Source organism: Belonocnema kinseyi, chromosome 4 (assembly GCF_010883055.1).
Source record: "Belonocnema kinseyi isolate 2016_QV_RU_SX_M_011 chromosome 4, B_treatae_v1, whole genome shotgun sequence".
Classification (NCBI taxonomy): Eukaryota; Metazoa; Arthropoda; class Insecta; order Hymenoptera; family Cynipidae; genus Belonocnema; species Belonocnema kinseyi.
In genome coordinates this window covers 37,222,084-37,236,576 of record NC_046660.1, presented here as the reverse complement: position 1 = coordinate 37,236,576, position 14,493 = coordinate 37,222,084, and the positions used below count along the sequence as shown (strand labels likewise).

General features: G+C 27.1%; 1 protein-coding gene across 4 annotated transcripts in view; it reads right to left on the bottom strand.

Annotated features, from left to right (window-relative positions):
- The window catches only part of LOC117171488 (ubiquitin thioesterase OTU1), a 20,193-nt gene extending 6,586 nt beyond the window's left edge, over positions 1 to 13,607 (bottom strand). The window contains exons 1-3 of one of the 4 annotated variants that reach the window (XM_033358847.1): positions 13,551 to 13,607; positions 10,868 to 11,197; positions 6,947 to 7,260 (exon numbers count right to left, since the gene is read on the bottom strand). In XM_033358847.1, the coding sequence (XP_033214738.1) occupies positions 6,947 to 7,260; positions 10,868 to 11,197; positions 13,551 to 13,563 (657 nt within the window). In that variant the 5' untranslated portion in view covers positions 13,564 to 13,607. The other 3 variants (XM_033358846.1, XM_033358848.1, XM_033358845.1) reach the window with 3 other exon arrangements.
- Positions 13,608 to 14,493: the final 886 nt, after the last annotated feature.

The following is a 14,493-nucleotide window of genomic DNA, read 5'->3' as shown; positions in this document are numbered from 1 at the left end:
GCTCCAAGGAGATTATGTTGAAAAATAAAAAAAAATTTACCCAAAAAAAATTGTTTTTATACTTCATTCTAAGGACTTATTGAACTACCCTCGTAATAAAAAAATTCCATTAATTTCCGTAAAATTTGAATGAACCTCGAGGAATTTAAGGTAAACGAGAAGCATTCGATAAAATTCATTAAAATCATAGGTCAAATAAAAAATTCAAATTAATTGAAAAAATGTGAAGTATGAAAAAAAGTTTAAATATGAAAAAAATCATTGAATTCAGTAACTTTGAAATGAGCTTCGAAAAAGGCAAGGAAATTCAAAATAATTGGATGAAATGCCTAAGAATTCAAGGTGAGGTTAATAGACTTCAGGATCAATCACATGAAAACTTTTCAAAATTAAAAAACAATCCATTGAATTGAGTAGATTGAAAAGAATTGAAGTTTATTAAAAAAATTTAAGAGATCTTCAAAGAATATCAAACAATTCAAACTCAATTAGTGAGAATTCAGGGCGAATTTCAAAAAAATAATTTCAAATCTCTTTAAATCTTTGAAACCCTGCTAATTTCTAACCTGAAAAGTGACTGATAACTAGAAAATAATTTAAAAGAATTAAAATGAATTGGAAAAATAAAAAATAAATAAAGTCCATTAGTTTTAGTAAAAATTGATTGTATTTAGATAATTGCAAGGAACAGAAGAAGAATTTAATGAAATTCATATAAAATTTAACAGAATGTTCAAAACTATCAAGTGAATTCAAAATAAATCAAAAATATTTAAAAATTCATTGAATTGAGTAAGTTTTGAAATGAGTTTAGAGAAATTAAAAAGAATTTAAAAGAATTTTGATGAAATGCCTAGGAATTTAAGGTCAGTATTAAAGACTTCAAGGTGAATTAAACCAAAACTTTTTTTAAATCCACTGAATTAAGTAGAATTGTGTGAATTTAGAAAAATCCAAAAGAATGGAAAAGAGTTCAGGATAAATCAATAAGAATTCAAGGCAAATTCCAAATGAATTGCAAAAAATTCTTCGAAATCCATTAAATTTGATAAAAACCCATGAAATTACATGAAATCTGATGATACTTTTTAAAGTCGGGAAAATGTACTAAAATATTTGAGTGGCTTTAAAATCCGTTAAATAATTCGTTCTGTATCTTCCGAAGTTCTTTACAACCGCATGCAAATTTTTTCAAATCCTTTATAATGATTAAAATCCTTGAAAATCCCTTGAAATTGTTAAAATGTCTTGAAAATTCCTTAGAATATTTTTAAATATCCTAAAATATTTCCATCTTTAAAATTTCTTCAAACGATTAAAAAAAATCGAACATTTCTGGGAATCGTTTCGAATTTCCTAAAATATTTCAAATTCATTGATATCTTTTGAAACCCCTCGAAATTTTGTAAAGCCTTTGAAAATGTCTGGAAATCCCATCAAATTACTGAAAGCAATAAAAATGTTTGTTATAATCCTTTGAAATAGCCTAAAATATTTAGAAACCTTCCAAATATTTTGAAATCCCATGACATTTTTTGAAGCTCTTAAAATGCTAAGGAATAAAAAAAATATCTCAAATTCACCAGAATTCAAGTGAATAAAAAAAATTCCAAATGTCTCTAAATCAGTTATTATATTTATAGATAAGACCTACTGTTTTTTAATAGCTACATAAATTCTCTCATAGGCGTTGATTCTAAATAAAAAAAGAGAATAAATCACTGACAACCACATAGTACAATTTTCAATTCAATGGTCGAATTTTAAAACAAAAAGATTTTAAATTTGAACCAAAAACAGTTATATTTTTAATCAAATAGTTGAATCTTTAACCAGGAAAGATAAATTTTCAATCCACAAGATTGAATTTTCTATCCACAAAGATGAATTTTAAACAAAATTATTATATTTTCAACAAAATAGGCCAATTTAAACAAAAATCAAACAGTTGTATTTATAATCAAGTAGTTGAATTTTCGAACAAAAAAGTCAATTTTTTTAACAAAATAGCTGCATTTCCAACAAAATGATTAAATCTTCAACCAAATAGTGTAATTTTTAACAAAACAATGAATTTTTAATCCAATCGAATAAATTTTCTATCCAAAACAGATGAATTTTCAAGCAAAAAATATGAGTTTTTAATTAGAAAGTTAATTTTTGGCCAAATTGTTAAATTTTGAACTAAAATAATAGAAGTTTTAATCCAAAACGACAAATTTAAGAAAAAAGCGTTGAATTTTCAACAAAAAAGTTAATTTTCAAGCAAAAATATTATTTTTCTACCAAAAAGATTACTTTTCTACAAAAAGGGATGAGTTTTAAATGAAAAAAAGTTAATTCTCAACCAAGAAAGACGTTTTTTCTACCAGACAGTTGAATTTTCAACAATAAAATTAATTTAGGACAAAACAGTTTCATTGATAACGAAATGGTCGAATTTTCAGCCAAATGGACAAATTAAAAATAAAACATGAATAAAGCTTCCATGAAAAGTAGTTCCATTTTTAACCAAATAATTAAATCTTCAAGAAAAATTTACTAATCGGTTAAAAAGACGAAATTTTATATCCAAAAAGATGAATTTTGAACAAAATAATTAAATTTTCAACAAAATAGTTTAATTTTTCACATACGAAGGCTTATTTTCAATAAAGATGAATTAAAAAAATTAATGATCCGCCGAACAGTTGAATTTAAAACCAAATAGTAGAATTTTCGACCAAAAAAGGATTATTTTTCAAAGAAAAGAGTTGTATTTCAAACAACAAAATTTAATTGACAACCGGATGGTAGAATTTTTTACTAAACGATAAATTTTCAATAAAAAAGAACGAATTTTCTATCTAGAAGAAGAATATTCAATAAATCAGTTGAGTTTTCAAGAAAACAGATGAATTTTAAATTAAAATTAATTAATTAACTTAATTAATTGATTAACTTTCAAAAATGAAAAGCAGTTTAATTCATTAAAAAATACGAGTTTCTAACTAAAAACTTCATGTTCTATCATCAAAATAAAAGTATTAATAAAATAAAGAAGAATTTTTTGCAACAGAAACGTAGAATTTTCAACTAAAAACGATCAATTTTCAACCAGAAAAAAAAGAATTTGCAACTGAATGCACATTTACCAATACATACATTTCTAACAAAACAATTCAACTTTCGACCAATATGGATGACTTTTTACAAAATAGTTTTATTTTTAACCAAATAGTTGAATTTTGGATCAAAAGAGAATAATTCCAGATCAAAAAATATAATAGTAGACGTTTCAATAAAAAAGAATGAATTTTCCACTAAAAATAGTTGGATTTTTTAAATCTTTACAATTAATTAATTTTGCATCTAAGCGAAGAACCGGGAAAAGGGGAAATTTGTTGAAAACAGAGGAAAAGGAGGAATTCTTTTTAAAATAGAGGAGAAGAGGGGGATAGAATACCTAAAGGATCCTTGCTAAAAGTTTTTATTGAATTCATTTTGAATGGAACTATGAAAATTGTATAATTTTTTTACTTTTTCAACAAAAATTGAATTTTCTTTGCAATTTTTTTCTTTCAAACTCTATAACTTCCGTCTAAATTGAGATATTTACTATTTCCTTTTTGATTCTAACGGCGTTCATCCTCTTCTTTTAAAAAAAACCACCTTTAAATTTGTTGTCATTTTTTTTTTAACATGTACTTTGGTAATGAAGATATCTTGTGACTTTTTCTTCAAAACAATGATAGATACATTGACATTGTTTTTTGCGATATTTTTCTTAGTTTACAAAAAAAATTCAAAAACTACATTTTTATGGAAAAAAAAAATTCCCCCGACATCGAAAATGGCTTAGCCCGCATTTCGCATGCTAAAATGCCTTTCTTTTATTAGTAGATACTAAAAAAAAATATTTAGAAAAATAAAAAAGATAGGATATTGAAGAAAATTTTTAAAATTATTTTCTTCAAATTTTAAAAATATAAAAAAGTATAATTTCGTGAAAACCCCACCTTTTTTATTTTTCTAAATAGTTATTTAAGTTTCTACTAATAAAAGAAAGGCATCTTAGCAGCATCATGCGGGCTAAACCATTTTTGAGGCCGGGAGAATTTTCCCCCCTAAAAATGTAGTTTTTGAATTTTTTTCGTGTCCATCATTGTTTCGAAGAAAAAGTCGAAAATTCGTTTACAACAAAAAATAATTCTCCTAGGTACTAGATTTGTTTAGCAAGCATGAAACTTACAAGATATATTTTGACTATAAAAATACGAGTTAAAAAAAAATCCAGCGATGCTTAGGAACAAAATTCAAGGTCTTTTCCAGGTCGAGAAATCAAAATTTTCCAGGTCTCTTTTTTTACATCAAACAATAAAATAAACGTTTGTTATACATGTAAAAAATGAGCCATTTCATTTTTTATTGCCCAAAAATTTCTAAAGAAAGCGGAATCATAAATAAACAAATTCTTAATTTTTTGTGAACGTGAGTCGTCTTTGTGAAATCTTTAGGAATATTTTTAAACCTTAGTGAAAGCTTGAAATTTCGGTGAAATCTTTGAGAAATCTTTTAGCATTTTTCAAAGCTTTTGTAAAATCTTTAAAATTCTTGAAATCATTGTGAACTCTTTCTTCAATCTCTGTTTGCCAAATCTCTTGTTTGTTTAAAGTCATTGAAGTCTTTTTAAATCTTCACAAATGTGTTGAAACCTTTCAAAATCGCTTAAAATCTTTGAAATGTTTTGAAATTCTTATGAATTCTTTAAAGAAATGGTGAAATCTTATCTAATTCTTTTGTATTCATTTGAAATTACTGGAATATTTGAAATCTTATAAAAAAATTTGATATCGTTTAAAATATTTGAAATGTTTTTAAATATTTGAAATATTTTTGAAATGTTTCTTTAATCTTTGTTCGTGAAATCTTTTCTGTTCGTTTGAAATTATTAAAATCTTTTCAAATCTTCTCAAATTTGTTGAAACCTTTTGAAATAATTAAAAATCTTTTAAATGTTTGGAAATCTTTGAAATTTGTACCCTTGTTGGAATCTTTGAAATTCTGAAAATGTTTTGAAATCCTTAAGAATTATTTAAAATACTTGAGAAATCTTTCGGGAATCTTTTTTAATCGTTTGAAAACTTGTCAAACATTTTTAAATCGTTTAAAATCTTTGAAATGGTTTGAAATCCTTGAAATCTGGTGCACTGCACCCTTGTTGAAATCTTTAATATTCTTATATTGTTTTTAAATCTTTATGAATGTTTTATGAAATCTTTGAAACTTTTGTGAAATCTTTTGACATCTCCTAAAAAATTTTGAAGTTATTTAAAATCTTTGAAATGTTTTGAAACCCTTAAAATCGTTTGAAATTTTTAAAATCTTTGTGAATTCATTGGAATTATTTAAATTATAACAAATCACAGTGAAATCTTTTGATATGTCCTAAAAAAAATGTTAAATTGTTTAATATATTTAAAATGTTTTGAAATCTTAGTAATGTGGTTTAATATACCCTTTTTTAAATCTTTTAACTCTTTTGTGAGTTTAAAAATATTTGTAAAATGTTCGAAATCTTTGTGAAATGTTACAAATCTTTATGAAATGTTCGAAATCTTTGGGGAATTTTTGTGAAAACTTTTTAATCTAGTGTCTTTTTTTAATGTTTGAAATCCTTGAAATCTTTGTGAAATATTTTGAAATGTTTATAAAAACTTTCTTGAATATTTGTTTGGAAAATCTTTTGTATTCGTTGAAGTCATTGAATTATTTGAAATATTTTGAAATCTTCTCAAATGTTTTAAAACCTCTTGAAATCGTTTTAAATTTTTTAAATCTTTGAAATCTGGTGTACTGTACCCTTTTTCAAATATTTGAAATCCTTTAAATCTTTAAAGTTTTAAAATGCTTGTGAAATCTTTTTGAAATCTGGCGGGCGGGCCTTTTTTAAACCGGTAACATCCGTGAAATTTTTATGAAATGTTAAAGATATTTAAAATAATTTGAAATGTTGAAAATATTTTGAAATCTTTAGAAATATTTTGTAACCTTTTGAAATCTGTTGCACACTCAAAAATCGAGTGGTCAACCCCTCGAAAAATCCGTTTTATAGCCATGGCTTATTCTAATTCTGAAACTGAATTAACATCGAAATTTCAAACTGATTATTTTTATAATTTCTAAGTTGAACATCTCAACAAAAAGTGCCTTGAAATATCTTTATTTATTCTGTCATAAACAAAAGATAAATTATATCTTAACAAATAAAAAAATTTTCAGTAGCAAGATTTTTTCTAAACGAGGTGTTTCTTTCATAATAGGCTAAAAGATTCAATTACTCTTCGGATTTCGATAAAATTACTGTTTTAAAAGAAAAAAAATTAAAATTCAAGGTTTTCGTGAAAAAATCAAGGAGATTTCCAGGTTTTCAAGGTTTAAAAAAAATTCAAGGAAAGCTCCAAGTTTTTGAGGTCACTAGACACCCTGTTATAGAGGTTTAAAGAAAAAAATCTGTTTTCTTTTTTTATAACAAAGCATAAAATTCAAATACGCATAAATTTAGAAAAAAATGCTGTTTGCAAATCGGAAAAATACGTATCGCCTAATTTCCTCTCAGGAACAGCATATTTCCCCCTCAAAAGATGTCTTATTTAAAATGGATTCAATCTAAAGCTAAAATATTATTTTGCTTCATTTTAATTGGTTCGATTCTAATCAAAATTTTTTTAATTTAGCCTTTATTGCCTTACAAAGGGCTTTAAATGAATGCCGAAACATTGTCAGATTTTTCCTACACATTTTTTGATTGTGATTTAAAGAAAAATATGAATAATAAAATACGAAAACAAAAATTTGATCATTAGATTCTTGGATGTTTTTTTTTTCAAGAAATTCGTCATTATATTTTACAGTTTCAGATTATTTAAGTAGGAGTGAAAACTTAGATGTAAGAGAAAAATCTTACCTCGCGTTCCAAGTAAAGAGGATCGAAGTGAATTCCATCGAACATTAGGAAAACTCTTAGAGGATACTGATGATCCTCTCCGAATCTGTTGATTATGGCATTTATACTATCGACGACCACGATCTCCATTCCATAGTATTTCGAGAGAACGGATAATTCTATTGCCCCGCCCCACGAATCTGGCTGCTGTATCCATTTACAATATTCAGCGTTTGGACGACCCAAAATTGCTTCCGAAAAATTATCGGGTTCTTGCGCTACTGCACTTGCTACAATACTTCGCATATAGTCTGCACATGCTGGATCTACTTTGCCTAAAAAGAAAGGATTATTTTCAAATGATCGGGGCCTAATTATTACGTTTTCAGGCACACTTTGTAGACCGCAAAATCGTCAAATGAGGCTAAGCGACTCTTTTCTCTCTCGGTTTTTTTACCATTAAGTGCAAAGAGGAATTTTGATGGAAATTCTCAACTGGAAATTGAGAATCAACGTTCAAATGAAATATATATTTTTTTAAATTGCTTCATAAATAAGAAAGAAAACAAAAATAGTACAGTTCATTCGAACGATTAGAACTTCCGGTACGTAAAATATTCTCAAAATAAGGGAAATAGGTATATTTTTCACGAAAATATTGAATTAACTTATTTAAAATAGAATTAATCAGTAAGTACCATATTATATTCAAAAATATATCTCACTTTCAACAAAATAGTTGACTTTTAAAAGACAGAGTTCAGTTTTTAAGCTAAAAAGCCGAATGTTTTAGAAAACCGTTAACATTTAAAGCCGAAAAGATGAATTTTTAACTCAGAAACATGATTCTTCAATAAAATAGTGCAATTTTCAACAAACAAGATTAATTTAAGGCCAAAAAGTTCAACATTCCGCAAAAGAAAGGAGTTTACAACAAAAAATTGAGTTTTTAATGATACAGTTGAAATTTGAACCTAGTAAAATGAATGGAAATTTCGACCAAATGGTCGAAATCTTAAATAAAAAAAAAAAGATTTAACTTCAATAAAAAAAAAATTGCATTTTCAACCAAATAGTTGAATTTACAAGTTAAAAAGATTAAACTACAGCCGCAAACAGTTGTATTTTTAACCAAATAATTGAATCTGCAAGCCAATAATATAAATTTTCAATTCTAAAGGACAAATTTATCTATCAAAAAATACAATTTTTCAACAAAACAGTTGACTTAAAAAAATCAAATTTTAACAAAATAGTTGAATTTTCAACAACGAAAATTAATTATCAACCAAACAGTTGCATTTTCATCCAAATAGTTGATTTTTCAAACCAAAAAGAACTTTCAAGAAGACACTTGAATTTTTCCATCCAAAAAGACGATTTTTTAACAAAACAGTAGTAGTTCATCTTTTAACCAAGTAGTTGAATTTGCAATCAAAAAGATTATTTTTCTACTAAAAAGCCGAATTCACAACAAAAGTTACACATTTTCAACCAAATTATTAAATTTTTAACTAAAAACGAATCATTTGCAGCCAATAATGAAATACCTCAACTTTCAGTTAAACAAAATTATTGTTGAATAAAAAACGAAATGAACGAATGCTTAAGAAAGCACTTCAACTTTTATAAGTCTTGTTTAATTTTCAAACTAAAAATATCAATTTTCAACAAAAAAATTAATATTTAAATAAAAATTTGAATTTTCAATCACATAGTTGAACTTTCTACCAAATTATTAAAATTTCAAGTGATAAAGGCAAATTGTCTACAAAACAGTTACATTTTAACCAAAAAAAATAATTCTTCATAAAAGTAGTCAATTTTCAACCCATAAAGTTCATTTTATTCCGAATAAATCAATCTTCTATCAAAATAGTTGAATTTTCAATGCAAATGATGATTTCTCAATAAAAAAGATTAATTTTATTAAAAAAAGACGAAATTTTAACAAAATAGATGAATTTTCAAGAACAAAAAATTGAATTTTAAACGAAAAATGTAATGGTTGATATTCCAACCAAAAAAGAATTACATTATAAACCAAGGACATCCGATTTCACGAAAAACGACATATTCTCGTACAAATAGTTCAATCCTCAACAATAGAAAATTATTTTTCAACCAAAAAGTTGCATTTTGAAACAAAATACATTAAATTTTAAACCTAAAAGAGAAATTTGAAGCTAAGAAGAAATTTCTTTAACCCAAATTTCTAATCCGAAAGTATGATTTTTTTTATCAAAAAGACAATTATTAAAAAAGGTAATTTAATCAAACGAAAAAAAGGAATTTTCAACAAAAGAGATACATTTTCAACCAAGCGAGATTTTTCAGTCCTGAAAGGAAAAAAAATGTTAACCAAATAGTGGAATTTCCAAGACTAAAACATTTTAATTTTCAATCCGTGATTACGAAATTCCAATAAAATCGTTAAATTTTCAATCAAAGAGATGAATCTTAAACAACGAAAAATATTTACCTGAAATTCTGAACGTTCGAATGAACGAAATATTTTTCGACATTTCTATTTTACCCAAAATATTGTTCCAACTGCAATTTTAATTATGCGTTATAATTCTTTTTCAATCATTAATTATTTTCAATATAAATTAACAAACATTTTAGCACTATTTCTGGTTTTAAAAGTCATCAGTAAAAAATTTCGTTTATTTGAACGTTCAAAACTTCAACCACATACAAAAAATGAATTTTGTACAATGTATATAAACTTTTAAGGAAGAAACTTTTAATTAAGCGAATTTTTTCAAAACTGTTGCATTTTTAGCCAAAAAATGTAATTTTTCAACAAAAAAATGTCAAATATCAACAAAGAATATAATCTTCATCGAAACAGTAAAATTTTCTATCAAAATAGGTGATTTTTCAACCATAAGGATTAATTTTCTATAGAAAAATATGAGATTTCAACATACGTGAATTTTCAAACAAAGAGTTGAATTTTTAACCAAAAACGATTTATATTTTAAAAAAAGAACCGTTGAATGTGACCAAAAAAGACGAATTTTTAATCGTCATCCAAAACAGTTTGAATTTTCAACCAAGAAGTTGCATATTTAACAAAAAAGTTGAATTTTCAACCAATAAGGGTAAATTTTCAACTAAACATGTATAGTTGATACTTCAACTAAAAAATAATTAAATTTTAAACCAAAAACATCTAGTTTCACCATTAACGACCAATTTTCATCAAAATAGTTGAACCCTCAACGAAAGGTAATTAATTTTCAACCAAGAAGTTGCATTTTTAAACAAAAGAGATGAAATTGTAAATCAAAAAGATAAATTTTAAACTACGAACGAATTTTCAGTCAAGAAAGAAAAAATGTAATCCAAATTCTGAAATGTTCTATCTGAAAAATGAATTTTCAACAAAACATTGATTTTTTCAAGCAGAGTTGAATCTTCAGTAAAAAAATGAAAATTTTAAATAGTATATTAACTGTTAACCAAGTAATTGAATTTTCAACAAAGTAAATACATTTTCAACCAAAAGAAATGATTCTGAACCAAAAATATAATTAGACTTTTTCACTCAAAAAGATTGTTTTTCATTTCGAAATTATGAATTTTCTATACAAAAAAAAACGACTGTTCAACAAAATATTAAAATTTTTAACGAACGACTTTTCAGCGCTCAAATAACAAAATTTTTAACCACATTATTGAATGTTCAAACGAGATAAAATTTTCTACAAAAAAAAGAGAAATTCTTTTAAAAAGGGAAATTATTAAGTCTGAAATTGTATTAAAAAATTCTTATAAAGAATACATTTTTTCTAAAGTTTTAGAAGTGGAAAATGCATTGCATAATCAATAAGTAAATCTTGAAAGAGAAAAATGTGGTTAGGTAAGCTGCTTGTGATACTTTTTTTAAAATCTTTCTTTGCAATGAAAAATAAGGAAATTTTTATTACTTACCATTGATAACAAAACCAATGCTGGTGAAGAGGCACGAATTATCGCCTGGAACAACCTTTTTCATGAGCATGCCGTGATTTTCGCTCAAAGTTTCTGTATTAACAACTTCTGTTCGCGGAACGTCTTCGGGGTGTATTTCTCCTGGTGGTTTTTCAGCAACATAAAATATATCACCAGAGATGATATTACATTCAGAAATCCTAGCTTCAGGTTTACTAAAGTCCACTGTTTCTCTTGGCTTGAAATAGCCTTTGCTAATCACAATAGAGTCCGGGTCATAAATGCACGCCATCTCTGCCAATTTTTGTTTCAATTGTTTCATCGAACAACCTGGATTTAAAGTCATTGTTTCACAGCCTTTTTTTGACATAATTTTTACTTTTATACCATGTTCACCTAGCATTTTTACTTTTTCTTGATTATCCTGACTAGGTTCAATCAATTTTGGAGCGACACAGTTTCAGACTTGCACTCTCTCGGTTGCTCTCAGCTGGTGAAATAAGCCATTCACAATTGGAGCAAATGAATTTTCAGACTTTTTCGGAACTTAAATAATACACGGAATTACCTGTATAGTGGGTTTTGAAAAATTAGTTTGTTTTCATGCAATAATCAAACCAGTCCTCGTCAATGGACGAGTATGACGGTACAATATTTACCAGAATTTGGTCATGACAGATGACAGATTAGATATTTCAGGTTGGGTGGGAAAAATCCAAGATGTCTGCAAGCTGAGGGCCAAACAATCATACCAATTGCATGGGATAAAACTTTTTTTTTATCAAATTAAAAAAAAAAATGATATTTTACCATACGAATCGTACTTACATTACGTAATAGCTCAGGGGGGGGGGGGGCAAGAGATTTTATTATGATTTGTTACTGTAGTGGGGCGTAAATCACGTAATATTTGGAAATTCATGAATTATAAAAACTGGCAGTGATTGTACAGAAATTTAATACTTGTACGAATTAAATTTTACGCACCCAACAAATCTAGTGAGTGAAAAACGAACCTAGCCAACAATATTTTTAAAAAGTCAGGGATTTAGAAATTTTTTTTTGCCAAAGTCAGGGAATTCTTATAACTTTAAATAACTGTGAAGCAGAATAAATTTGAAATTATTTAATTCCGTTTATAAAAGGTTCTACGTTAGAAATTTAAATTTAAATTAAACTGGTCCCTGATGTAATATTCTTGTTAGTAATTTCTTTACCTTATATTTATAATCATATTACTTTTTTTATATTGGTTTTTCCCTCAGAATTATATTTTTAGTTAAAAGCTTTATTTTCGTTTGAGAATTCAACAATTTCGTTAAAAAGTAATTTTTTTTGGTTGAAAATTCAACTGTTCCCTAATAGCACGGAACGTTCCTGGAACGTTCCCTGGGAACCTTCGGAATGTTTCAGTGGAACGTTGCAGGAACGTTCCCTGAGCGTGTAAAATGTTCGCCGCTTGGAAATGTCCCAGAAACGTTCCACTGGGACCTGTAGGGAACCTTCAATTATTGTTATTTTTAATAACAATAAGATTATATTGTTTAAAGAAATAAATATATGTTAGATTTCAATGGAAATAGTTTAAAGAATATCCAATAATATCTACGATTTACACTTGTACTCCTATAAGTAATACCAGTAAAGTAAAAAGGGTCTTCCAATTTTTTTTCACTCATATTATTCCTATGAAATTCGCTAATGCATGTTTTGGTTTTTATTAAAGAAAATGTTTTTTAAATGAATAATAAATTATTCATATTGAAACAGTAAAAGCGAAAGGAATATTCTTGTCATCAATTTATTTATGTAAAAAGTATGACTCCATTTTCGCATACAAATATGAAAGGGGGCAACTCATTTAATTTATTACAAAATCTCGACTAATTATCGGCTGTATTTAACTATTTTGGTAATTGTTACGCTTAAACTTAATTTTCATACTAAAATGACTGCTTATTAGTCGAAATTTTCTCTAAAACAAGTTATTAGCTTACATTTCAAGAGTTCGGATCAAAGGCTATACACTGCAACTCCGTTTAAGTTTATGACCGGATAAGTTCACTCTCGTTTAAATTCACGCGGTAGCTTTTCGTTTAGGTTTACTTTCACCTCCCCAAGAAGTTGTCAGTGCTCCGCCCATTCAAGCTTCCCGTATATATGTCAACCAATCGCATCAGAATATGGAGGGGCTTCTCTCGTGGTGAGAACGATGGTGGGAGCCCTTCCCGAGTAAACCCATAGACATATAAAGTCTAGACCAACAAATATGTTTGTTCCTTACTTAGCTCTAAATTTTATTCTCATCTAGCCTGAAAAATGTATCGTTTCAATCAATTAATATTATTATAATTCATTATATGCATGGGTATTTAAATAGGCATATTTTCACTGTCTTGTTTTTATAATTTAAAGAGTCCGCCTTCTTTAAATAAACTATATTGTTATTAAAAAAATTTAATTTTTTATTTTCAATGTTTTTTAAAGATTAAAACGAAGCTTAAAATAAAAACAACGCGTTCCATAAAAAATGATTAATAACAAATTTGGAGCTCTTTTGTGGGTGACTTTTTTTTAAATAGTTGAAATTCTGATTCTACGTTTAAATTTGCATTAGAAACTCACGGAGTAATCGCAATACTTTTTGTTACAGCGTTAAAAACTTTAAAAAAAAATAATATACCTGTCATTAACATGGACCGAAAGTGCTTTCAAGCAAAAATATAATATCCTTGCTTCAAGTGCATCTTCTTTTAGTAGCAGTTAATAAGCGTTCCGTCGGTAACTTCAAGAATTTTGTCTAGATGTTAGCGCCACGCAGTGGAAACCTTAGACAACAACGCTGCGATGCAATTGAGAGAGGATTTTATTTTTAAACTTCGCGCGCAACATACTACTTGAGCTATTATGGATGCGCTTGAAGTCACCTTCAGCAGAAGTTAATGACATTTTCTTTAATTTTTAACGATGCAAAAAAAGTATTGCGATTATTCCGTGAGTTTCTAATAGAAAATTTCACTTAGAATCCGAATTTCAACAGTTTACAAGTTGATCTTGCTTTTTTTTTTGGAGTTGTTTGAAAAGGAACCGAATGGGGACCCAATAGGGTCTCTACGGGTACTTTGTAGAGGTACCTACAAAGGAATATCTACAAAGTAGAGGCACCTTTTTTTAATTAATCTTTTTTTGTAACTTGTTAGAATATAGCATAGTTAGAAAAACTAGCATAGAACTAGCATAGTTAGAAGGACACGGCGTAATCATAATAGTTTTTTTTTTATAATGGTAAAAAGTTTTTAGTAAATATAAGACGTATAACGCCTGTTGACTGCTACACTTCAAATGCATCGTCTGTAAGTAGCAGTGAGCAGGCGTTATAGGTCTTATATTTTTTTAACTTTTTGTCGTAGAAAAAAAACTATTCCGATTACTTCGTGACCTTCTAATGGGAATTTGAACGTAGAATCCAAATTTCACCAATTTAAAAGTTGATCTTGTTGTTTTTTGAGTTTTTGTTCCATGATACGGAAGGGATACTATGTGGATAATAGAAAATACTCTGTAGAGTATATCCTTTCCGATCATTCGGTACGCTAGGAAACAGATGAATTTTCAACTTTATGATG